Source organism: Primulina eburnea, chromosome 1 (assembly GCF_022965805.1).
Source record: "Primulina eburnea isolate SZY01 chromosome 1, ASM2296580v1, whole genome shotgun sequence".
Classification (NCBI taxonomy): domain Eukaryota; kingdom Viridiplantae; phylum Streptophyta; class Magnoliopsida; order Lamiales; family Gesneriaceae; genus Primulina; species Primulina eburnea.
Genome location: NC_133101.1, coordinates 61,350,324 through 61,377,468, shown reverse-complemented (window position 1 = coordinate 61,377,468; position 27,145 = coordinate 61,350,324). Strand labels below are relative to the sequence as shown.

The 27,145-nt window shown below is 35.2% G+C and overlaps 4 protein-coding genes across 7 annotated transcripts; all 4 read right to left on the bottom strand.

The window, feature by feature from the left end:
- Positions 1-6,654: 6,654 nt before the first annotated feature.
- LOC140813562 (protein SAR DEFICIENT 1-like) lies at positions 6,655-8,981 on the bottom strand. Of its 2 annotated transcripts, none has more exons than XM_073172128.1 (7): positions 8,748-8,981; positions 8,585-8,660; positions 7,921-8,503; positions 7,575-7,735; positions 7,302-7,493; positions 7,070-7,178; positions 6,655-6,984 (listed from the first exon to the last, which is right to left on the bottom strand). In XM_073172128.1, exons 1-7 carry the CDS (start codon positions 8,840-8,842, stop codon positions 6,809-6,811), a joined length of 1,392 nt encoding a protein of 463 aa, XP_073028229.1. In that variant the 5' UTR covers positions 8,843-8,981; the 3' UTR covers positions 6,655-6,808. The 2 variants fall into 2 exon arrangements, with proteins under 2 accessions (XP_073028229.1, XP_073028238.1); XM_073172137.1 differs by having other exon boundaries at positions 6,657-6,984; positions 7,070-7,175.
- A 2,119-nt stretch (positions 8,982-11,100) lies between these two features.
- LOC140837463 (glycosyltransferase BC10-like) lies at positions 11,101-13,799 on the bottom strand. The gene is made up of 2 exons (XM_073203626.1): positions 12,724-13,799; positions 11,101-11,981 (listed from the first exon to the last, which is right to left on the bottom strand). The coding sequence occupies exons 1-2, from the start codon at positions 13,348-13,350 to the stop codon at positions 11,343-11,345; spliced, it is 1,266 nt and encodes a 421-aa protein (XP_073059727.1). The 5' UTR covers positions 13,351-13,799; the 3' UTR covers positions 11,101-11,342.
- A 940-nt stretch (positions 13,800-14,739) lies between these two features.
- Positions 14,740-17,933, bottom strand: LOC140837455 (AP-3 complex subunit delta-like). Its single transcript, XM_073203618.1, has one exon. It carries the CDS (start codon positions 17,834-17,836, stop codon positions 15,008-15,010), a length of 2,829 nt encoding a protein of 942 aa, XP_073059719.1. The 5' UTR covers positions 17,837-17,933; the 3' UTR covers positions 14,740-15,007.
- Positions 17,934-18,953: 1,020 nt separating this feature from the next.
- LOC140837436 (uncharacterized) lies at positions 18,954-26,944 on the bottom strand. Of its 3 annotated transcripts, none has more exons than XM_073203597.1 (8): positions 26,791-26,944; positions 26,025-26,238; positions 24,919-25,042; positions 24,419-24,756; positions 22,895-23,783; positions 22,260-22,456; positions 20,915-20,991; positions 18,954-19,035 (listed from the first exon to the last, which is right to left on the bottom strand). In XM_073203597.1, the coding sequence occupies exons 1-8, from the start codon at positions 26,880-26,882 to the stop codon at positions 18,969-18,971; spliced, it is 1,998 nt and encodes a 665-aa protein (XP_073059698.1). In that variant the 5' UTR covers positions 26,883-26,944; the 3' UTR covers positions 18,954-18,968. The 3 variants fall into 3 exon arrangements, with proteins under 3 accessions (XP_073059698.1, XP_073059705.1, XP_073059710.1); XM_073203604.1 differs by lacking the exon at positions 18,954-19,035 and adding an exon at positions 20,552-20,698; XM_073203609.1 differs by lacking the exon at positions 18,954-19,035 and adding an exon at positions 20,706-20,724.
- Between the last annotated feature and the right edge of the window lie 201 nt (positions 26,945-27,145).

Below are 27,145 nucleotides of genomic sequence, written 5' to 3'. Positions count from 1 at the left end.
GTTGAGTTAGGTCCAAGTTCCAATCTTAACATGGTATCAGAGCCCGGGTTTCACCGTTATGTGTTGGACTATCTATAATTAAGCCACCCGTTCTGCCCACATTGAAAGCCACTGCGGTTGCCATTGATTGAGCTGCTCAATTGAAGAAATCGATTTCGGATGCCAGTTTACCAGATCTCGCGACGATCAGTGAGCTGAAGGCGAAAACTAATTCAAATGCGAAGGATTGATCTCAATCAACCTGTGCAAGAGCTTAGATGAAAAAAGCGATCGTAGAATGGGATCGAAAAAATTGCTCTGATACCATGTTAAACAATGAGGTAAAATCTGCTCATTGTGAATTTGGCACAATTAATTCTTCTCAGCCTTTGTTTCCATCCAATTCTACTGCTCTCCATCATGATTCTGACCCTTTTCTTGGTCCTGACCACGATCCTAATTTTCAGAATACTCATAATCAGCAAATTCACCACCATCCACGTAGATCACAGCGAGCTACTGCACCTCCAGTGTGGACAAAGGATTATTCTTGTCCAACTTTGTCTCAAACTAACTCAGTCAATTGTTTGTATCCACTGTCCCAATATCTCGATTATTCCCACTTCTCTAAAGACTACCAAGCCTTTTTGACTTCCATTTCATCAGATAAAGAACCCTCATCCTATCATGAAGCCATTTCCGATCCTAGATGGAAAGTTGCTATGGATTTAGAGCTGGCTGCCCTAGAGGCAAATGGTACCTGGGAATTAGTCAAGTTACCAGCTGGTAAGAAGGCTATTGGGTGTCGGTGGGTATACAAAATTAAAAGAAATCCTGATGGCAGTGTTGACAAGTTTAAGGCACGACTTGTGGCTAAAGGTTATACCCAACAACAAGGTGTTGATTATCATGACACCTTCTCGCCAACAGCTAAAATTGTTACTATTCGATGCCTGTTAAGTGTAGCAGCAGTCATGCGCTGGCCTCTCTACCAAATGGATGTCACAAATGCCTTCCTTCAAGGTGATTTAGAAGAAGAGGTCTATATGCAGCTTCCTCAAGGATATTCTGTTCAGGGGGAGTTGAAAGTCTGCAAGTTGCTTCGATCCCTGTATGGCCTCAAACAGGCTTCACGCCAATGGAATGCCAAGTTTGCTTGTGTTATGAAGCAAGCTGGTTTTGTTCAGTCACAAAATGATCATTCTTTATTTGTTCAGCGAGAAGGAGCTCGCATAACCTTATTACTGGTTTATGTGGATGATATAATTGTCACAGGAAATGATGCAGCTTCAATTCTAGCTCTGAAAAGGTTTTTACATTCCAAGATTCATCTTAAAGACCTTGGGACATTGAGATACTTCCTTGGGATTGAAGTAGCTCGCTCCACGTCTGGCATCTATCTTAACCAACGGAAGTATGCCTTAGACCTTTTATCAGATTCAGGGATGACTGGTGCAAAACCATTTGGTACTCCTATGGCTCAACATCTCAAACTTACTAGTGTTGAATTAGACAAGCTTGTGCAACAAAGTTCATCCTCCATCATTGAGGATCCTCTCCTTTCCAATCCTGATATTTATCGACGATTGGTTGGAAGACTCATCTATCTCACGATTACCAGGCCTGACATTTGTTATGCCGTTCAAAATTTGAGCCAGTTTATGCATGCTCCAAAGCAATCACACTTAGATGCTGCTTACCGAGTCTTGCATTATTTGAAATCGGCTCCTGGTTTGGGTATTCTTCTCGCAGCTGATAGCCCTCTTGTCCTCCAAGCTTACTGTGATTCTGATTGGGCAGGCTGTCCAATGACCCGCCGATCTCTCACTGGTTTCTGTATTAAATTTGGACACTCTTTAATATCTTGGAAAGCAAAGAAACAGAGTGTTGTCTCACGTTCATCTGCTGAAGCAGAATACCGAGCAATGGCCACTACAACTTGTGAAATTACTTGGATTGTTAGTCTCCTCCAAGACATGGGCATCACACTGACTGCAACACCGATCCTATATTGTGACAATAAAGCAGCTTTGCATATTGCGGCCAATCCTCTCTATCATGAACGTACGAAGCACATCGAGATCGATTGCCATTTGATTCGGGAAAAGATTAAACATGGTCTCATTACAACTGCTCATATCCCTACTTCTGCTCAACTGGCAGATATTTTTACTAAGAGCCTCGGTCGTGATCAACATGAGTCTTTGTTGTCCAAGATTGGTGTCTTGAATCTACATCAATCTTGAGGGGGAGTGTTGGTGATATACATTTAGTTAAACACGCTTTTACATCATTAATACACACACACGCTTTAGCTTTAGAACAACACATATAAATAAGTTTCTGTTTAGCTCCATCTGTAATTCTCAATTCATTTTTTCCAATTATAGAAATTAATCAGTAAGAACTTTTCCCTCGTTATTGAGAAGAGAATTCACAATGAGCAGATTTTACCTCATTGTTTAACAGTATTAATTGTTTGGTACATTTGCTCAAGCCGTTGACAGTACCAAAAGTTAAAGCTTGCAGTGGCTGACCCTCAACTATACCTTTTCTTTTCTCCACCATAGAGGCGAAATACCATTTTATCCTATACGGATTCTATGTATATTTTTGACAAGGATTTAATATATTTTTAAGAGAATGATATTTGTAGTTCAAATTTGTGCTATTACTGCACACTAAATTAAAGTGAAAGGGAGGGGGTGTTGGTACAACAGACATCATTTAAACACACAGAAACTAAAAAAATTGGGAGCCTCAATTTGTATACAGAAAACATAAACTGGGATTATTAGTACAGAGATTCAAGTTTTTCACAAGTGAAGGAGGTCTGATATCTGATTCCAGTCCATAAACCAGTGTCTTTTTATCAGATGGGACCGCAAAATTCAATTTAAACATTTCTTTTGAGATATTTCCACCTTCGTGGAACCCCACAAGCTTTGCAACAATCTCAGCACTCTCTTGCACATGCTTAAAATCATATGGATTGGTCCAGAGCTTGTTTATAAACTGCATTTTTCGTTGTTTCCCCTCCAATGGTACATCCCATACCATGTACAGGGCATCTCTTTCCTCGGCCGTCAAACATGTTATTAGCCGTTTTGCAAGAAACCCTCTTTCACGCTTCAACGCTCTGATGCTGAATGACGTATTAGATAATTTGAAATCAGAGGCTTTTGACTTGATAATCATCAATTTAAAAAAGCTCGTTTTTAGGATAGACAGTGATGAACCTGGATGATAAAGAGATTGTGGGTTTGTTTCCCACACGAGCGGGGCTTGCACTTCCAGGTTTGTTTAGGTGTTGCTGCATCCATGTCAAGCGTCTAAGCTCCACTTCCATGTATATCTGATCAGCATGATCCCCACTGAATAGCAGATAAAATTGTGTCGGCCATCCATCCTATCATGAGGACAATGTCCACATGGGTAAGATGAAATAAACCCTAATATGCTGCCTCTGCTCAATAATAATCGTATGCCACGATGCAGGTGACTTAGGGAAGAATCTCACCATTGTGTCCAGAAGCTTTATCTTTTTCAGTTTATTGTCCATTCTGATAATTCGTATATTTTAGATAATGCTCGGGAATTTCTGACAATTCCGAGATTGTTAGTACGAAAGTCTTTATTCAATAATCCGATTTTGTAATTCTGAGTAGTCTAATTGATTTAGAAAAATATGATGTATTTATCTATTTAAAATATAAACATATTTTATAGTTTATAGTCGACAACTAGAAGGATTTATTTAACGAATCAACAACTAAAAGTTAAGGATGTTTCCAAAAAAAAAAATGGAATTCCATGAACTCGTTTTTTTTATTTTTGGGTGTGAAAATTAGGGTTTTTAAATAAATAATATAAATAGTATAAAAATTTAACAAACAAAAAAACACAAAAATCTTAAATATTTGTTCCCCACTTCCTCGAGAAAATAAAATTAAATTAATGTGGATCTTCCAAACTAATGTTTTATCTTATGATATTATTTATGTATACATAAACTAACAGTTTTATAAATGCTAATGTTTGATATGACTGCGTCAAAATAAATATTATTAACTCTTACATTTATTTTTATAAATAAATAAATCAAACCAAATAAAATGATTGTTTCGATCCAATTTTTTTTATATTAAACTCAGTAACACTTATAGTTTAAAATTTTCTGACAATTCAATAATTTAAAATAATAATTGAATTAATCCTAATTTAGTTAGGATTCAAAATTACCGAATTGTAAACAAAATTAACAAATTAAAATTTTGTTTAATCTAATATAAAACTGAATTTAATGAAATTTACTTGCTATCTTATTATTAAAATGTGAATAGAATACCGTCTATACAATTCTTAATGTATTACTTTGTTTCATATATTAATTAATTGAATTAATATTCCGATCCTGAAGTTGTGCATATAAAATGTGTTTTCATACCTAATATTAGTTACTCTGCACACGCGATACATGTGTATAGTTTTTTTTTTCATTATCGATGTATTAAAGTGAAATTTGATAAATTATGGAGGAACTAAATTGATATTTGAATTGTTGAAATAAAAAATATAAAAATAAAAGTGTGTGTTGAAATTTTTAAAAACAAAATGTAATATTGGTATCATATTAGGGTAAAGTTGATGAAAGAAAAAGTTGGTGTCCTTCCTAGATGGTTACTGTCATGTCCTCAACTTTAATAAAATATAAAGATATATATACACATCAATTTGAGTTCAGATTTTGTCCATCACCAGGTTTGAACACTCCAATTTCAAAAGCACTTTTCTTATCACAAAAAGCACTTTTTCACATTGAAATATTGACCATAATAGGCAGCCAATATCGCATCCAGAAAAAACCAAGTATAGGGACAGTTTTCAAGTATCGACAATTTTGGGTAGATGAGATCTTACCTATGTGAGTACTACATTCACTTCATTTCAACGGGTAAGATCTTGCCACACATATAATTTAAAAAAAAAAGTGGGTCATATATATAAATGGACAAATCTTGGTCTTCCATCATATCATGAGGACAATGCCTACATGGGTAGGATGAAATAAACCACAATTTTGCATATGTATTTTCATTAGTTTATATATATGCTTGCCGTTTTCAAATATTGAGCACATTTCAGAAAAAAATAGTCACAACCCTAACTTCTATCAACAATATTACAGAATTATAACTTTTATAATAACAACAGAATTATGTATTTACGACGTGTTTAGTCGTGGAATAAGTAAAATTAACGATAATCTCCCGTGGGAAGCTGGCTATACATACATATGATGATCAATTTCATGTGAAGTTTCGTAGAATATGGTAAGAAGGAGGGATGGAAGTTGTGGCGACATGGTCAACTCTTCCCAGTCAACTGCCACACAACAAAACACTCTCATACAAGAGAATCGTCAAATTTAAAAAGAAAAAAGAAAAGGGAGATAGTTTATTTCTTACCAAAAAGACATATATATTTTAATTCAGGAACTATTGCTCTAAAAGATGAAATCGCTCACCTCAGGAACTATTGATCAATAGACAATTTGCAAAAACGAGTATATTTATATTTTTAAAAATTATATTATGGTAAATAAATATAATAGTCTTTGTATTACTGTTAGAGTTATTAAATACAAATATATCTCAATAAATAAATTATATATACTTAAATTCCAATTCAATAAATAAATTATATATACAACTAAATATATTTTATTATACTGATAAATATAATGATTAGGAATGAAATAATAAGGAATGTTATAACAATACTCTTTTTGAAGTAAAATTTGAAGTACCAGACGAATTGAATATATGATTTATGTTTGATAAACACTATCTTAGAGTCGGGCATGTTTGATAGAAGAAAATGAGTTGAAAATGAAATAAACATTATCATCTTAAAATTTTAATTAATAAATTATTTGATAATTAAAAATAATTTCATTCCATTTTTGTTTCATTTTTTTCGTACCAATCATTTGAATAAAATAAACATATCATTCCATTTTAAAGTTGATTTCTTTCCCACTTTATTTCATTCAATATACCAATCATGACCTTAGAGAGTTACTGTAAAATAGAATAATAGGTTGGAGACGACCTTATAATCTATTGATACAATAAAAAAGAGTAGACCTCTCGACAGATCTATATCTAGAATAAAAAATAATATTTTCATGAGACGATTAGATATAAGATCCGTCTGACAAAATTGGACTGTAAGACGATCTCATAGAAGTTTTTGTGTAAAATATTTATCACAAAAATTCATACAAAATCGTCTCACGAATCAATTTTGTGAAATGAGTCTCTTACCCGACAATGAAAAAATATTATTTTTTATATTCAAATATCAATTTTTTCACTTGATATGAATTAAATCGACTCGTCTCATAGATATAGATCCGTTAGACAATCTCACACGATACATACTCTATATATATTTGTTTGTTCTTTTATTTACATGGGAATTTCGAGGCTGTTTTGCTACCTGCAGATATAGATCTGTTAGATCATCGCACTACAAAACCGTCGCTAAACATATTTTTGTTTTTGTAGTGCTGTGTTGGTCTATAGCATATAAATGAGCCATATAGCCTCATCACTTGCACAAAATTCACCATGTATAGGCGGAAAAATAAAATAGCGAATCCAGATTATAAACAACTAGCGAATCAAATTTCATTGAGTACATACGGAAATTGAATAGCGAATGAAGATTACAAAAGAAAATAATCGGATCACAAACATGCATGCATGCAACACAATGAATGTACAAAATGATTAGTAGTTGGCAGCAAAGTGCTTTCACGACTTCAATATTGGCCGATATACAACCCTGAATTTAGAGCCCATTCCCCCTGATCTTCATTGTTCGACATCGTCTCCACCTCGCTGCAGGTTCCATTCATTAAGTACGCATCCCCTCCTCCATAGCACCTTATCGCCATTTGTTCACTACAGTTGTATGAATCCCCCTCCATTTCATGACCTGCAACATCCTTCATTCAATCAAGAATGACCTATATATCTATATGTATATATAGTGTGTTAAAAGCTAGAGTAGAAGGTGGCACCTTTGTGGGTCAGTGCTAGTTGTGTTGTGTTGTGGGCTTGGCTATCGAATTCTTCCAAGCAATTCCATTTTGTATATGCATCTTTCACCAAACGTTGTACGTAGGCCTGCTTCAAAGCATGAAAATTGTTTCACAATGCTGTCTAGCTACTTTAGTGTTTCATGTAATTTTTTTTTTATCATAATTATGAAAATAATTTAAAAATCCGTATTAGATTATGTTACATACTCACCCCTTGTATTCTTTTAAAGTCGCTCTCCAAGTAGATTCGACCTTCGATTTCGATCTCGACCAGTTGGCATATGGGATTGATGGTCAAGATGTAGTTGTCCCCATGACATCTATACAACTTGGTGCCCATCACACAAGTCTTAGCATGCTTTAAGGTCGATTCCCACATTCTGTCCGACATTGCTCCCATTATCTGCACCGTCCAAATTTATCAATTCACGCGACGCACACATATATATTAAAGTTGTAATAAATTAAAAGGTTTTTTTTTTACCGTTCTAAGTTTTGTGGAATCAACCATGGAAAGCTTCAAGAAATCTTGGACAGTGTGAATACCCTCAGATGCTAGTTTCTGGTGAAATGCTCCCCCTTTTCCTATCTTCTCCAGTCTCCAAACCTCGTCGTCTAAAGCTGGTGGATGATGTTTCTTGTACACTGCGTACAGTTGATTTATTACAACATTATATTTATCAAAAAATATACCGTCAACGGTCAAACTACCCATATTTCATTTGATTCCAACAAATAATGAAGTTGCGTAGTATGTATGTATGTATGTATGTATGTATGTATGTATATAAAGAAGAAGGAATAATTAAGTTTAACACAATAATACTTACATTCACCGCGATGGTCTTTAACAACAAAAGGTTCGGTCACGGCTTCACGTATTCTCATATTTTGCGAGCTGTTCCCACCTTGGATTTTCACCACCCTAGCCCCAAGCCGGAATCTCCTACTCCGAATCCAGCTCGAATTATCCGTAAACTCGATGTCCCCGACCGCACCGATGCCACTCCACAAGTTAACCTTCGATTCCCCTGCAATCAAGGGCCGTTTCCCCGTTCTCTCCCTCACGATATACCGAGAAAATTCATCTTCAGTCCATGTATCGTTATCACTAGTACCGAGAAAGTCCCCATCGAGGACCAAGATCTCGACCCTGATGGACGAGCAAGGGGGAATATATTGATGATGATCGTGGCCATCTAGGATTATTTGAAGAGGGTTGTTGTGGACGTCCAAAATCTTGGTGCCGGTGAATATCGGGAGCGAAAGCCTTTCCGTAAATCTTAATTTGAGGTTCATTCGTATTCGACAGTAATCCTCATTTTGATCAAGTCTTCCTATGGCACCGGAAGGACATCTCGGGATCCAATCCAACCGACGAGCCCTCAGTCTATTTTCCACTTCTTCACTTACCTGCAGAAACGTAATTAAATCAAGAATGGGTCATAAATAACATGAGATTGTATATATATAAACAAACACACACACACTCACCACTTTGCGAATCAACGGTTCCAAAGTTGAGCACATGTTGTCGAAGAAATTCTTCATAACCACCTCTCGTATTACCCTGTCATCATCAGACAAATCACATAAATTAAACAACAGTCCTCGCAAAAACAACAATAAAAACAACAACAATGTTTCTTGTACGTACGAAGCAAAAGATGGCCCGGCTCTCATCCTCTTCAGTTTCGACGTTTGATCTTGATCATCGTCAGAGCCGTCGTCACGAAGCCGTTTCGCAGCCATTTGTCAAAAATATTACGTACAGTGTCTACCAACTGAACTAGATCGGATTTTGATAACTTAGTTGATTTAGAAACCAACTCATATGAAGATCGATTTATATATAAGGGAGTTGGAATTAATATTAATCAAGACCCCACAAAAAATAAGAGACTTGAGGCTTACGAAATATATAATTAAAGTGATGTTTTTATATAATATTCGAGATAATATTTGTCAGAAATTTCGTGGAACAACGTAGGAATAAGGTAGGAAGGAGGGGTTGGGAACAGGTCGGACGGTGGTGACGCAATCACCTTGACGTCCACTCTTACAAGTCCACTCCCACACAAAACACACTGGATCTGATATTTTTTTTACATACATATATGATATATATTATGGTTTAAATTAAATATATAATTCTCGCCCGTGTCCTTTTTTATAATTTTTTTTTTTTGCTTGATCCTTCAATTAATCCGTTCAATTTGCTATTTTAAAATAATTAAAATATATTAAAATTTGAAAGTATTACTGTACGAAATCATCGAAAGATTAATATTAAAGGCAAAAACTTGTGTGAGACTAGACGGTCTCACGGGTCGTATTTGTGAGACGAATATCTTATTTGAGTTATTTAAGAAAAAATATTATTTTTTATGCTAAGAGTATCACTCTTTATTGTGAATATGGGTCCGTCTCACAGATTAAAATCCGTGAGACGGTCTCACACGAGACCTACTCAATATTAAATTAGGCCAATTTGTTGATAAGTATAGATATTGCTAAGAGTCGCTCATATTTGATAAGATCATTACGTGGAAATTATCACAGTATTAAAGATATGACTAATGCAACCGATCCAGTGGAGTAAGTTTGAGTTGTTTTTACAACCGAACCGACCGGTTTGACCGATAATCATCACAATTCACAGGTGACAGGTCCCATATGAATAAGAGTGAGTCTCATGTGAGACCGTCTCACGAGTCATAATCCGTGAGACGGGTCAACCCTACACATATTCACAATAAAAAGTAATACTCTTAGCATAAAAAATAATACTTTTTCATGGGTGATCCAAATAAGAGATCCGTCTCACAACTACGACCCGTGAGACCGTCTCACATAAGTTTTTGCCTATGAATATTGCCTAAAAACTCTTTGCTCGGTCAACCAATAGAACCGGTAGGATCGGTATTGAACCGAGTTTTCGAATTTATTTATTTTTTTGATAAATTAATTTTATTATTTTTCAAATATTAAATTAAATATTTGGTAAAATATATAAATTGATTATTTGAAATTTGGACTTTATTAAAAATATTATTTTAGTAACAATTTATTTAATCAATTGTTTTTGTTTTAAAAATATATATAAATATATATTTTAATTATATTTATATAGTTATTAATTTAGTTTTTTAACTTTTGGTAAATGTGTTTTTTTTTCTATTTATATATATCTTTCAGGTTTTAAAATTTTAAATATATTATTCATTATATTAATATTTATATAATAAAAAAATATTTAGGTCCGACCATCTGATTAAACCGTTTCGACTGTTTTTTTAAAGTAGAACATTTCGAGCAGCCAGTCCGGTATGAAAATATTGTTTTAGTTCATATCACTCACACACACATATAAAATAACAAATATATCATATAATTTCATAAAATCTATGGTATCAGAAAAATAATCGAGGTAGTGTTTCCAATCACCAAAAAAGTGATTTTTGATTTTTAAAAATTAGGTTTATATGTTTTTTACACTCGGATTATATGTTAAATTCTACTAATGAGTTTATTTGAAATCTAAAAGCTCGTTGATTCTACTTCTACAAAAGTGATTATGATAAAAAAAAAAAAAAAAAAAAAAACTATTATCAAAATAACTTATTTATCAAACATCACTAATTTCTGATTTTCAATTTTTCATTTTTGTTTTTAAACATTATTAATTTCTGATTTTTTTTTCTTACGTCTTTATAATATATAAGTTTAATCACTTCTTTAAAATAAAACTATTAATTGAACACTCCCTAAATTTGCAATAAGATGCTCGCACATTAAGTTGTGCAAACTTAAATTTCATTAATAGATATTTCATACTTATTTGTCCAATATCAGTCTATTGATAATTATTTAGTTTATTGAAAGAAAAAAAAAAACTTTAAAATGTGCATACCAAGCGAAAATATAAAATTTGTTACATTTCTGACATATGATAAATAATATTTTACCGTCGAAATATTACTTTTCAATACAAATATAAATCGGATAGATCTATTTTATCGATATAATTTTGTGATGCACTGAACTATTTATATTTAATAGGTTTGCCTGCAAGTCTAGTTATACAAGCAAAATTGTTTTCTCATGGTTACTTTTTTTTACAGTAATAATTCAAAGTTTCCAGCCAAATTTCTTACATCGAGGAAACAAATATCCTAAATCATACATAAAAATCTTGTGGATTTTAATGATATGTACTCATTAATATTAATAGCTAACTCATGTTAATTAATCAAAAGTTCATCACCTTTGGAGCAAATCTCAGCAACCGATCCAATGCGTTTGCGGTGAATTTCCTGGCAAACAAGTAGCAAACATTGGTAGGCTTCCCATTGTACACGCATTCCGTGCCTGTCCTCATCTGGTTCAGCATCTCCACGGTCAGGTCGAGCCGGAGAAACTTCGCCGGGTGCGGCCCACCCTTGGACCAGTCGACCCAAGTCAAAGTCCGGTTCGCGTTCCTCGTCGGGAATTTCATCGTGAGCATCGTGGGTAAGTAGTGTTCGTCCGAATAGCAAGCCGGCTTGCAGTATCTCTTGAACAAAAAGTGGTATTTGTGGTCAGATATCACCTCTAGGGCCATCTCCCGGTCCATCTCGAACCATTGGGCGCCCTTACGCCATTGTTCCAAAGTCACGTGTGGCATCATTCGCTTGTTGTATCGCCCCCGACCCACCGGACCCAACAGGTCGTAAGATTCGACAAATGTCGTGTGCGAGTAGACCAGGTAGTCGTAGATTGTTTCGAAGTTGAACAATGGAATGCAAGATTCGGACAACAGAAGGAACCGTTGGTTCGATATATCCAGCAATGCGTTGGCTAGAAGTCGTTTTTCAGCTTCGATCATGTTGAATTTTCCCCATTCTACTTCCTGCAAATTTGTATACATCTATCTAGTTATAATTTTTTATTTATAAATTTTAAACAATACATACCGTCGTCTAACTCCCGAATATATCAATAATGTCATATCTAATAAAAACCAATGTTTTTACGCGAGTGTATCTATAGTTTAAAATTACATTCAATCGGTTGGATAAAGTTTATGTGAGTTGCATATATAGATTTGGACAATCCTCTCTATTTCAGCTAGTTTTTGAGGTTGAATTAAGTTCAAGTCTCAATGTTAAAATGATATCAGAGACTAGACCACTGTTATGTATTAGATTGTCTATAATTGGGTCATCTGTTGGTGTCTTCATTCAATCTTGGCCTGGCCTCATCGTCTTTTTTGAACTAGTTTTTGGATTTGAGTTAGATCCAAATATCAATCTTAACTATTACTATTAATATTTTATTTTCAATAAGAAATTACAGTTGTATTGACATGGGTTGAAACTTGAGAAATAAATCATTTGATATATTAAGCACAGGCTCAAATTATATTTGGATCAGATTCATGAAGACGTCTAATATTTTTTTCAAATGAAAACATTAAAACTTATGAAAAATTATATAAAAATAATTTAAGATCAAATTTATAATTTCGAAATATTAAAATATGTTGGAGCTTCATCCTCATATTCAATAATGTTGGAACCAAAAATGCTGTAACCTAGTTAGGAAGATTCAAAACTTGACCAAAAAAAAGAAAGAAAGAAACGAATTAATACCTTACTTGGAATCCTCCGGCCATAGAACACCGAATCTTCCGGCATCGTCCCATTGAACGACGGCTGAGCATGCACGTATATCGAATACAATCCTTCATGGCCACTGAAGAATCTGTCCCAAAGAGGAGCCAGCGGCAAATTCCCTTTCGCCAGAAACATGAAAGCAACTTTCGGTGTACGTTTGAATGGGAATTCACGAATCTTGGGCACCATCGAAGCTCTCCAGAGCAGTTCCTCCTCCTTCATGTCATGCATGGCAATTGGTGGCTTGATATAATCTTTCAGCCCAATTCTTCCTGCTGGGATCGGAGGCAGAGGTTGTGGACACGGAGGAGGCAGCGCGGTTGTTGGAGGAGGCGGGGGAGGCGGTAGCAGAGGAGGAGGAGGAGAAGGCGGTGGTGGCGATGATGATATGGATAATGAAGAAGACTGGACGATGTCATCGGTGAATCGCTTGCGTTGCGAGCCAAGTGGGATTTCTTTTAGATAGGAACTTAGAATGATTCCAATGACTAAACCGGAACCGAAGAAGAGGAAATAAATAATGAGATTATGAAGGTAGCCTTGAGAATTGAGGAGACTAACGGCTGTGATCAATTGTTGCTTTTCTTCATGTTTGTTCTTCATTTCTGATCAATGGAGATGAACACGTACCAAATGCTTGGAGAGGGAAAGAATCAAGAAAAATGAACTTTTGATGGTATTGATCAAAAGCTTATATATCCTTGATCATTAATGATTTTATAAATTAAAGAGTTTCCAAGAATGTTGTGGCATAGACAAAGCTTGACCTTTCCATTTCCCAAGATCCGAAACTCAAACTAGTAATAGTTTTAGCTTACATCACTCACAATCTTAAAGAATAAGCACAAAAAGAGAGATTTTCATTGACTTGTGGGAGGCAAAAAATACACCTACTTAATATGTGTAAGATTTGGAAGATGAAAGAAAACAGTTTTTATTAAGAGGAGAAGTGATTAAAAAGGGAGACGGAGAGTTGTGAGAGAAGAGAGTGCCAAGTGGATTTCAAACGTCCAATACTTTGCTTTGTTTCCTTATTTCGAGGGAAGGCATTTCATGTGGACAAATTTTTAGTTGAGACCGTTTTCATGCGCACATAAATGCCTTTATTTCAAGTTTGTATCCACTATTGACGTGGGTGTGCGTGTCAGGTCAACTATTGGCTTTCTAATTTCTCTATGTTTTTTCTTCTTCTTTTTTAGGTGTGTGTTGATTATCTAATAAATCACATCAAATAAATAGTGTGCTTCCTAAGGACAATTTCACTTGATTATCTTATCTCGGGTTAGATTGATTTAGTTTTTTTGAAATTAAATCATAAATCATAGTTATTTTCTATACTTTTGAATAGGCTACCAAATAAAACACCAAAAAAGAAAAACAGAAAAGCTTTTGATAATCTAATATATTAACAACCAATTAGCGTTCATGCATCATATTCTATTAAACATATTATTTCATTTGAAAATTGTATCTAACTCATCGACTTAGCCACTGACTCGTATAACCCACCGCATCCCGTCGTGTGTGGCTGAGGCTAAATAATTATTCTAGTCCTGAAAGCCATCAAGAATTGGAGGGTACGAGCTGAGCCAAACTCACGACTATATCGATTCAAATGTCATGCTCAAACGCTAGAAGCTAGATGAAGGCTTGAGCCTTGACTGGATCCTGAATGAGCCAATATCAAACCGGCTCGAATCAAAATGAACCCGATTGTATATCTGCAAATTCCTTGCTATACAATGCCTTCTAGCAGAGTTAAGACCAGCATCTCACTGTCGACTCAAGTTTACAGTATGTTGTTTCTCTTTATACTAAAAGCACAGAGAGAAACTTGTTTATCACAATGACTGCCTAATCATTTGACAAGTGGGTTCGTTTTCTTGATTACACACGAAACTAATTATGTATCACTCAACTCAAAACTAGACCATGGGGAATATCAATATAGAAACATATAGGTGAAAAATGAAACCGAGTTATCACACAATGTTCTAAAGCTGGCGACAGGTATATCTGTCCACTGTATAAATCAGGACTCATCTCCAAAATCAGAACCAACATGATACAATTCCTTCCAACTTCATGTTTTACTACACATCTAGGAATAAAAAAACCTTTGAAATTCATTTTTTTAAGAAAAAATTCTTCTCGTGAAAAGTAAATCAAAAGAATCTACACAACCAAATCCACATGGGTGTAGATACATCTATACAGCAAAACCAACCTTAAAACTCAGAAGTAAGGTCATATAACCATGCTATAAGAGGAAATCTGGGATTACAGGTGATTTTGCTTCCATATTTACTTCCACCTCTGCTCTTTGCCGACTCTTGTGCTTACCACGTCGACGACCTTTTTTCTGCTCGCTTTGCTGATCGTTTTCTTTCTCCTTCATGGAACTTTGATCTTTTCTGTCTTCACCATGAATATGATCTTTTTGTCTTCTTGAACCAGCTAAAACTGGCTCAGTTACATCAATATTCGTCGTCATATTTCTTGATCCTGGTATTCCAACAACAAACTTAGTATTCTCCCGTCTCTTACTTGATTTGTCTGATGATTTACTTCTTGAAGTTGATGGTACAGCTTCATTGCCTAAAAGCACTTCTTGCACTGCACCAGAGATACGATCATTCTTCAACTCCGTTCTTTCAGAGGTGTCATTTGTTCCTTCACCATCATCCAATTTCACAACCACAGGCCTTGGCTTTGATTGGTTCGGTTTTTTCTTAGTGACAATTGATTGCTCAGCCAGCTTGAGAAGACCCTCTGTTTCATCAGTAGCATCTAGTGTAGGTTCATTAGCAGGTGGGTAGTCACCGGTGATCATTTCTTTATCATGTGAGCCAAGATAATATAGCCCGTGACGCTTCCGATGCTCCGCAAGTAAAGAAGTTGACTCAGTTGATGACTCAGTGTCATCCTTATTCTGGCATTCGGGAATGCTAGGGGCATCTTTCTCCGTCGAACAAGGTTTTACCAGAGAAAATGAAGTTGACATTGGTAACTTAAAATCACTGAGAATTGATTCCAAGTCACTGAGGTTTCCTTTAAGTTGCAGGTCACCTGGTACAGGCACTCTATCCTGGGCATTAACTGAAACTGGACCAAGCTCCTCTGAAAATGTATCAACAGTCAACTTAATCATTTCCAAAGCCTCAAGTTCTCTATTCATTTTATCTCCTTCAAGCTGGTCTAAAGAGCCACACAAATTTGATTTCACGAACTTAATTAAACCAAGAACATTATTTGCCCTCTCCTGCACTTCTACTTCATCACTAAAAGCCAAGGGTCCCAAATTGGATTCAACAAGCTGTACCAGGTCCATCATAGATTTACGAGTTAGATGACGTGCCATTGACGAAGCTGCAGAAGTCAAGTCAGGAGCAATAACCGCAATTTTTCCATCCATTTTGGTATTAGGCAACGAACAGCTTGCTACAACATCAGAACTAACCTGGTAATCTGTTGATTCTGTCGACGGTGAAGTATCTTTTCTGTCCAATGAGAGATATGAATGCAAACAGAATGCCAGCACTTTAAATGTGGACTGCACATATACAACTCTTACTGATGGTGGCAGGAGACTAGTCCGTGGTTGTAACAATGCTTCCATAAGCTCAAATGGATTTCTTGAAAGCTCGACATACTCTCCTGAAACCCAAGCAGCAGCAGATAGAACCTTGTGGATAAATGGATTGCCAAGTAAAGCTGGATCAATCAACAAATCTCGAGCAACATGAACAAGCTCAGATCTAGCATCCTTAACCCTCATGCCAATATCAACAAGATGGTCCTCAATCTCTTTCCCTTTCTGACAATGTGGAATCCTTGCCATTTCCCCGAGAAACGACACGTACCAATCAAAATCGAAAATTATTTCATAGAAATTTCTTGAAGAAGTCAACAATATGAACCCCAAAATCTCATTGCAAAACTCTGGGTCAGACTTTAGTGCATGACTAATCAAAATCCTGCAAATTTCCGCAACATTATCCTCGGTGACAATAGACATCACAAGCCTCAAGGCCACAAGTTTAATGTTCACATCAATATCACTCAAAGCCTTAACTATAACCTCCTTATTCTCCATAACAGCCCACAAATGCTTCTCAGCAACAATGGCAAGTGCTTGCAGTCCAAGATACTTGAGATTTGAATCATCATCTAACAAAAACTCTCGTATTTTGCCAACTGCAAGCTTCAATGCAGATTCATGCCCACTCAAACTAGCAACAATAGTCCGGACACACTCAAATACCAAAGATTTCGCTCCACTCCTTTCTAAATGCTCGCAAATTGGCTCCACCACTCTTCTCCCCAACCTGGGCTCAAGCGGGCATAACAGGGAAAATATCTTCAAAATCTTAATGAGAACCCAATTATTCCTACACTCCACTAAAACCTTATAAAACTCAGGAGCCAAAGGCAAATATGATCTGGGTTCTTTCACGGCGAGCTCACAGAACAATCCCACAGTCGCTGACAACACCCCCACATCAGTACACTCAAGATTCTCTACTACCCGTTTAAAACAAACCCGAACCGCATCCGGGTACTGCTCGAAGACTCTCAAGACACAAGCCGTAGCTTTCTTCCTAACTAAAAACTTACCACTAGCAAGCAAATTAAACAATTCGGGAGTTAAATCACGCGACAAATCAGTGTTGGCAATAGAGGAGAGGGTGGAAAGAGCAATACCCACGTCGTGTACATTGGATGAGGTGAGATCCTTCCGCAGCTGATGGGTGAGAAGAAGAATAACATCCGTAGTAAAAGGGTCGAAGGAGAGCGAAGCAGAGAGGTACGCAATGCGTTTGTGGGAATGCGCAGGTGAGGAGGAAAGCTCGATGGAGTGAAAAGCTGCCCAAGACATGTCAACTCCGTGTAGGGAGTGGAGGTAGGTAAGTTTTTGGAGGGCGGTTGATTTGGTTAAGGGATCGGTTGATTTGATCTCGCGACGAATTTCATCGATGGATTTGGAAATGAAGTCGGGAAGAGTGGAAGGCGGGGTGAGACGCATGGATTTGACAAGGTCATCCAATGATCTCTGGAAAAGGGACTCCATTAGCGAAGGAGCAGCCATCTTCACTCACCCAATTTCTTCAGAGGTTGCACTGAAGAAGAAGAAATGGAAACAGGGGATGGCTGGTTTCCTTGTTTGGTTCGCACGACGTGGATTCATAGAATATATGACGATATATATATATATATATATCTTACTATTATATTAAGTGTGAGGGCCTTAGAATAACTTTTGAGGACACCAAAATAATTAATTCCATAATTACCCTTTTTATCATACTTAAAACATTTTCAAGTCACACCATATTTTAAATAAAAAAAATCAAAATAAAACTTCTCTTTTAAATCGAACAACTTTTCTAAATCGAAAATAATTTCGTGTTAATTATTTAGTATTATTTGATCAAATTAAAAATAATAATAGCACATGCAATACATGTGCATCTTTTACTAGTATAAATAAAGCACCGATTAGGTGTCACTCATTTATTGTATACATAATTTTTCTATATTTCATCACATTGATGTGCAGCATATCAAAACTATATATATATATTCCATAAATATCTTAAAAAAAATTAATATAACAATTTTTTTATACTTGAAAAGGGTAAATATATTGAGAAAATTTAATGCAACATGCTCCCTCTTTATCCAACTGAGGGCCTCTAGCATGCTTAGAGGTTCAGCAAGGGGGGAAGTGAAGCCTCCCCTCAATGAACCGTGCATCGCATCCATCACCAAGCCTTGAGAATTTCTCATATTTGATCAGTCTGCATCTATATTGCACTTGAGGAAATTTTCTGTTGGAGGCTGCCGACTTCTATTCTGAAGATGTTGTGTTGGTCGATGTTGATAAGCAGAAAACTTAGAAGCCACATGCCATTGCGAATAGAGGTGGATGGAGTGCTGAATGGAAAATAGTTGTTGCTTGCTTGCTCTTACCATTCCATACAACATCATTTCGATTCTGCCAAATACATCTTTGTGCTCTCGTCGCCACCCAGTTATGATATGTGAGACTGGGATATTGGGCACTGAACATTTGTTGCAAAAGGGCAGGCAAACCAGTGCATGGAAGTAGTCGTCATCTGGCTCATGACGACAAAGCATACACGGTGACACCACTCAACCACATCAACCCTTGGAGACAAAAGAGCTTTCTTTGTTGGTAAGCAAGGGGCGAAGAGTCTCTAGAGAATATTTTTCTTACTTTTGTAGGCACTTTTAATTTCCAGATAAGCTTCCAGTTGATATTTGCTGAGATAGGCACTTTCGTATTAAATTTATTCTCCACTCCGCGAGTCTCAAAAATACTAAATTCTCATACATTTTTTAATAAGATCACATGCAAACCTCCATATTTGCCCTGAAAGCAAAAAAAAAACGATATTGAGTAGTGACGGAGCCAAGGTGGGACGAATGAATGCCTCAATTTTTTAATTTCGTTGATCAGGTATATAAAATTAATTATATTTTTCGATGTTCCCCTCATATTTGATCTCGCCCTCTCTAAAAGCGTTATTTTATTTTTTGCCCCATAATCTCTATTTCAACCTGAATACCATGTAAACTTCTTTGTTGAACTTAATATGATGTAGCATATCTAATGCAAATGGTTTATTTTTTAAAAAAAAATATCGTTGTTAATATATTTATATTAAAATAACAAAAGTTTCGATATTATTAAAAAAACAAAATGTTATTTCATTTGCGCTATTTAATCCCAAAAGGAATAATAATAATAATAATAATAATAATAATAATAATAATAATAATAATAATAATAATATTATTATTATTATTATTATTATCCCCAAAGGAATTATGAAACTATATAAATTGCAAAGTACAACGACATTTCGAATTTCTTAATTCCTCTCAAGGATGCAAAAATTGAGTTTTTTTTTTTAAAAAAAAATGACTATTATAAACTATAAAATATCATATATACTATTTTTTTTAAAAAAAACACACATAAATATGCATATCAATCACTAAATTAAAACATGTTTAGGAGTTAGCTTAGGAGATATAATCTATAGTTTTGAAAAATTAAAAATATTTGGCCTCTAATTTGCGAAACTAATTAGAGTCTATGCAACTCCGGGAAGAGGTTATTGACACATGTCATTGACTTGTCCGTGCTTTTGCACTATTTCTCTTTTACATTATTTTTTATTTTTCATTATTTGTTTTAACACAATAATTAATAAGATTTCTTCTCTATGCTCTAACCGTGGAGAAATTTTTTTATGTCCTTTCTCCCATCAAAATTAAAATTTTATAATATTAAATAAACAGATAATAATTAGTAAATATTGTAATATTTTTTATTAGTAATTATAAATTCATTTTAATTTGAAAATTTCATCACTTAGAATTTTCAATTTTAATACCATATAAAATAAATTTTTATTATTTCTATAGATAAATATATTAATAATTAAAAGTAGACATTCAAACTAAATAATTTGATAGGAATAAACAGATAATTAGTAAATAGTAGAATAAAAAAAATAGTAAAGGAAGAGGAAAATTGATTACATTAATATTAAAATAAGAATATAATAAAATGAAAGAGGAAAAAAAGTAAAAAATAAATAAGATAATGAACATTGAGACACGTGTCGATAATAGGCTCCCAGAGTAGCAGACCATATACCTAAATTAGAATCGACATTTAAATTGTTTCTTTGATGTCTCATCTTAGAACATGTTAATTTTCTATTCGGTCATTTTAGGTCTGTGGCATTCAAGTAAGCTTGCATTTTATGAATAATAGCGAGATTGTTATTATTCCAGCTATTAGTACCACAATAGAATTAGAACTATAAAAGTAAACCACGGACAAATTTTTCGATTCCGGCTCCGGCTCCGGCACAACTTGATTTTAAACTTGACAGCACATTATACACCAAAGCTAAGCCAAATGAAGGAACATTTCAACTGGGATGAAAGAACTCATAATTTTAGGGATGCAAAATCATTTGCATCGATCGAATGAACGCCACCTTAAAATGTGACCACATTTTGAATTGGAGTACAGAAATGAAGAAATGATGCATGTTATCAGCCAAAATTCAACTCAAATGTTTGCACGCCACACATCATGATAACGTAGAATATCATTCTTTACCTTTCAATGGAAAGGTTAGTCCTCTTCTCGTTCGGAGACGTAAAAAGCTTTCTGACAGAAGCAACTGGATCATCCACCTTCACAGGAATAACAATAGAAACAATCAGATCGTATAATGATAAACCAAAAGTTTTGCGCACTTCATGGGATAACGACATTCCCTGAAAATTATGCAGTCAAAATTTCAAATACTTTGAGGTTGGGATAATGTATCTTCGAGAAAGGAATAACAAGAAAAAGAAGCGAGCTTTTTTGGGAAAGACTATATCAAACGTCGCAAGTTGCAGCAACAAAGGCACTAAAGAAGAATTCCTCAGCATTAGTTCCATGTTAGTTAGACAAAAATCAAAATACCATCTCACTATGAAAATACAACAACTGTTTCAAGGGAATAAAGACACCTCATGTTGCAGCACCCTTGTGAATTAATGAAGATGAAACTCGTCATATTTCTATTTCTTGCACTAGAACATCAATCAAAATCATCATCATCCAAGGATTAGTCATTAGCTAATTGGAGTTGGCTATATAGGTCTCTCTTTTCCATCATATTCTGTCAAAAATCAAATCCCTATTGATTTCTGAATTTCTTCACGTCATGTTTATTACAACTTACTATTTGTATTTTCTACTAAACCCTAACAAACACATCAAAAGATAGATGTTGAACAACCAGAAATCGTCTTAAATGACTAATCCCCATCTTCCTTCATTTGCTCCCATTTCAATCCCTATCTATTTCTAATTCCAGTAATTGACGTGCGCCAGTTCAGAACTGAGGAAAGCAATCACATACACGGGGACAAATTTCCGTGACCAGGCATCCTTCACACACCAATAGACAACTCTTTTCATTTTGAAAAGATCTTGATAATCGTCACTCCCGGGACTGAGGTCATCCTGAAAACTTCAAGTCACCCCCATAAACACCTAATCATACCCATGCAAAACCCATCATAGATTTCCCCAAGTTCTAAATATATTTCTCTTCGATTTGCTTCTGATATTGACTAAAATTGGCCTTTGATATCTTTCTGGATTTATTGTCCATAAAAAACTTCTAATAGATCTCAAGAGATAAACTCCTAAAATCCGTCCTCCGTAATGAGTCAGTAATTGATGCTTCCCTGACAGTATAGGGGGTTCATAATTACTCTTTGACTGATAATAACAAAAATGGTAGTATTTATCCTTAATGCATTTTTCAGAAAGTATCTCCTATGAGAACTATAACCTTCTGCTTTTTAGCAGATAAACCATTTACACAGGTTAATTCTTTTGGCTATCAGACCATCACTATCTTAACAATCGTATTTTTAGTATTCACAAATTGCATTTCTTTTACCTCAATCACGTCAGATTCAGCCACGTTTCTGAGAGAAGAAAAAGGGAACTCCTTGTTCCCATGAAGAGCAGATAGTGTTTGTAGCCATCCAGGAGAACAATTAGAAGTCGACTCAATCCAGGGGCAAAAGTGTCTGTGCTGCTTGATTGGATCAAACATCAATGTTTTGTCAACTGATGGGAGTTTTGGATCTAGTCCTGCATGCACAATATTAGAAACCTTGTCATAGCGAAAACAATGTATATAAACCTACAGCACAAAATGTAAAATATCAAAGCCTCTTCAATCCTAAAATTTTAAGTATACTTGGTCCTAAATTTTGAGGAAAATCATGTCAATCAAAGGCTTGGTAGCATAAACAATACACTTGGCAGCTCAATCAATAAAATGCAGGACAACAACAATTCTTACATTATGATGTATGACTTTATTTATCTCTGCCAAAAGCTTATTTAAGATTTAAAAAAAAAAACTCATCTATTGAAAAAAGGGCTATAATGAAAGCGATACACAACACAAGATTCACCTTGGAATTGTGAATTAAAAGACTTAAACTAAGATATGAATTAATTTATTAATGGTAATAGAATTATACTTTATAAATGCCCCTGATACACCACAATCTTTGCACTTACTCTGATAGTTATCTTGTTGATAATTTCTCGCCTCAACCGTATCTTCTCTGTTACCCTTGCTTGCCTCACCATTTTTACAAGTGAAATTATCCTCCGGCTTTTGCCGAGAAAACTCTCCAGGTGAAGAAACGCAATGAACCACATTTGTTCTTTCAGTTTCATTCCCCACCATGTTCACATTTAAACTAGAATCTTCTGCTTCAATTTGAAGAGCTTCTGATGAATTTGTGACAATAGCATCTGCTCCAGTGGCTCCAAGAGTTCCATCTGTAGCAGTATTTACCCTTTCCGGAGATATACACGGGCCCTTACCGAATTTTGACAACTCCTTAATACCTAATTGATCCTTAGACTCAGCTTGCACTGGGATTCGTGCAATCAAACTCTTGCCAATTACAGGCAAAGATATGGACGCATTATAATTCAGCATTGCAGGTGGAGGACCACCTGCAATCGTGACGCCTAAAGACGTGGAAGCAGTGGTAATAGCATCTGTCATGCCTTCCCTGCTTCCAGCATGAATCAAGTGGTTTGAAAAACCTTCTGGTGCACTTACTTGACCTGAAGCAGAATCATTTATGCCAGTAACTTCTGTGAATCCAACTAATCTTACATACTCCACTGGACGAGGAACTTTACAGAAAGCCCATAATCCAACAACGGCACCACATAGATTGCAATTCAAAACAACAGAACTGAGATCAAATTCAGTAGAGGCCTTTGCATCCTCATTACCTCTAACCAAAGAACAAACACTAACTTTTTGCCTTTTGCCATTACTAGCCATGATATTGGTATCACTTATAGATTGATATTCCGCATCCTTGACATCAACTATGTAAGTTAACATATGAGGTTCCCAGCCACATAAACTTATGAGCTTCTGCGCCTGCATGTACTTCCAAAAGTTATCACTCTCCATGAAACAATTTATATGCAAGTTCACAACACATAATATAACTTCATTCATGAAAAGACAAATTATTTAATGGTTATCCAAGCACATATAGATGAGAACGGAGTTGGGTATCAGCATACAGTAACATAGCTGAACTACCGTGTGCAGTTATTACCCAGTGACCCATAAATCAGGCGAACGTGGTATCAACAGTCGAGAAGAAACAAAAAATCGTAATTTTGAGGGAAATTTTATAACTACAATCTACTTTCTTTCCACCCAAGTTCTTCACATGAACACTGCTCAATATCTGCCAATGAAAAAAGGTGAAAATTTACAATGGCTATCAAGAATTTCAAAATTCACATAGGCAGGATTACACCAGTTTTTGTGGAACTTTGATATTGTATTTCACCAAGTAACGTAGTAATCGTAACTTGCAATGATGAATGAAGTCTTCTGAAAGCAGAGAGAGTGAAGACACTAAACTTTAGGATTTTGTTAGCGAAAAACTTCTCAAGCATTGAAATTTGTTAAAGGATTATTGAACTTTTTTTCCTGAAACTCAGAAATACTTTGACATCATATCATCAGTTTTAGTACTTTCTTGCAGGTTAGAAGCAAACCTGATAAAATGAGATGGAGGAAATTGAATCAGGTTCATCCGAAACACAGTCTTTCCCGGAAGTTTCGTCAGGCACCAAATGCACTGAAGTAGAAAATTCTCTCAGAAAGTTCTCCAACATTGGGTTTCTCATGTTATCAACAGCTAAAGGATAAATGATGGGAAGAGCTGTCAACTGTGATAGTGCATCATATCGCTTCTTGTAATCCTCTATCAAATCATCACTTGACACAGTTGGGAACTGAGCAAGTTCCTCAGAGCAGGCATTGTTAATCCATGGGCATAATAGTTTATGCCCACTTTCTAGCTTCAAGCTAAATACCATGGCTGCCTTTTCAACTGTCCACAGTCCGCACATCAAATACCAGACAAAGGAGTCAGTGCATTGTTTTGTTTTTTCCACATCCTCTTGAATAATTTTCTTCCTTGAAATAAAAGGAAAAGCAGAGAGAAGGATACTATTACAGTTAAGTAGCTATTTGGAAGAAAAGTGTGACTTGCCTTGTTGCAGTGACCAAGCAGTTGGTGTAGAAAAGAGAAGACGAGCTCCACATGATTTACAGGCGATGGTATCCATGTCTACATTAATCCAGCCTCTCCTAGCACAATTCACAGGACTGACCGCCTAAAATAGCGCATCATAATCTTTTAAAATGAATTTAAATACATTATAAGATACGCAAGGAAACAGAATATGGGAATATAATTCATCATAGGAAAACATACATCACATGAAATAAAATATCACATCTCAACAGTGTAAGAACACTATAAAATATTTGAGCTCTTATCTTTACCAGTAATGGTCTGATATTTCGTACTTCTAGACAAATAAGGAGATTAAAATAGCAAATTGATTTTCATATGCATGTATATGTGATTAAAAATGACCTTTTAACTTCTCAAATAACAAGAAATGTATAGGGGATGAGACCTTAGCCAGCATATCCAAAGTCGATATAGAAGTTACAACCAACAATCTACAATTTTGGTATAAAAAAAAACCAACAGAGAGAACCCTCTGCGGATCAATTTGAGTGAAATATTGAATTAACATGCTGCACTCAAATCTCTTTGTTGTGTGACAATTGACATCGATTTTAAAGGTGTTATTTTACGTCTCAACTCGTGATGAGTCACGGTAATGATCTTCTCTCGAATATGAAGTACTGTCATCTAACAAATGAAAGAAGATACAGTAGCCACCCTCATTAATCCAAACTAAACATATGCATAGACTTGTGCCTGCTAATCACATCAACAACTTATATGTTTCTAATTTTTCCATGATAAAAATAATCTGTATAGCATAAACAACTGACTGGCTTTGGGATAGATTCCAAAGAAAACTATTTAAAAAAATAGCAGACAAGTGTCAAATTTTAAGAAGGCAATCAAGATTTAAATCATGTCAAGTAGTAAGCAATATTTTCAAATAATTGATATCCACATAGTCCAAATCCAAAGCAATGGCCTATCGTGTATATAGCAGACTTCCAAACTTTTTTAGCTGAAACATGGATAAATAAAAACAGATTCAGCATGCATTTCTGAATTACAGTGAGAAAACTTATAAACACCAGAGGCAAGGAGCTTGCAAGTAAAACCTTAGGCTTGGCAAACCATGTCATGGACTTGAAAGTTGACAACCTCTGAAACAAATCATCACTGTCCCAAGGCCTGCACAGTGAAGCTTGAGCTGATGCGGCCGTGGCTGAAATGGAGCTTTCTGACTCGTCCACCAGTTTCCCAGCAAAACTCACACCCGCAGATGCTGAACTCGAGCGCTTCTTCCCTCGTACTGATTGAACACCATGTATACTGCACGTATCCATAAAATATAGCATGCCATTAAGATTTTGTTTGCTAAGAAAATCGAATAAAATGTAAAAAAATTAATTTGCAAACTTGTGAAATAAAAATTTAGTTGGGAATTCTATACCAATAGGGAGATAAATGAAATCAAAAACTTCGATTGAATCTTTTTTTATCGGTCAAAATACAAGCAACACAAGAAATTTGACCCCGCTGAATTTCCAAGTGGACTACATGCCAAAACACTCTGTTTTTCAAACCGAACTCATAGAAACAAGATTATCTTACAATGATATCTCAATAACCTTGTTACTAAAAAGAAGCCGAATATCCCATGTATCCCAAACATCGCCCAGTGCATCCAGATCACGAAAAGTAGGAAATCAAATAAACCAATTGGTAAGATACAATTTACGTTCATCTATATATATAAGCAAAATCAATTGGATAGCAAAAAAAAAAAAAAACTATCAGGAAAAAAATTCAAGCTGAATGAATGTATGCGCGTGTCTATGATGCTAAACACTTACAAAAATAAATAATTAACCGTAAATTAACCTCTTCTTAGCAGCGTTTAGCTTGGATTTGTGAGGAGCACCAAATAGTTTGTTCATTATCGCTTCAAATCTCTTCTCAGTTTCTTCTCCCATCTTTGCTGGAATTGGGATTTCGGGGTGTTCGCCTTTTGTTTCTGTTCTATAAATTTTACATATTAATTTTTTCCCTTTTTAGTTAATATATATTTATATTAACTAATTTTTGAAAAACATAAAATAATTTTTAAATAAAATAAGAAATTTGAGAGTAATCTTTGTTTTTTATAATTATATTTTTAATGTGAAAAAATAAGTATCTATTTTGGAGAGTCTAATATGGTTAAATTTAAATTTATCCATTTATTTAACATAATTAA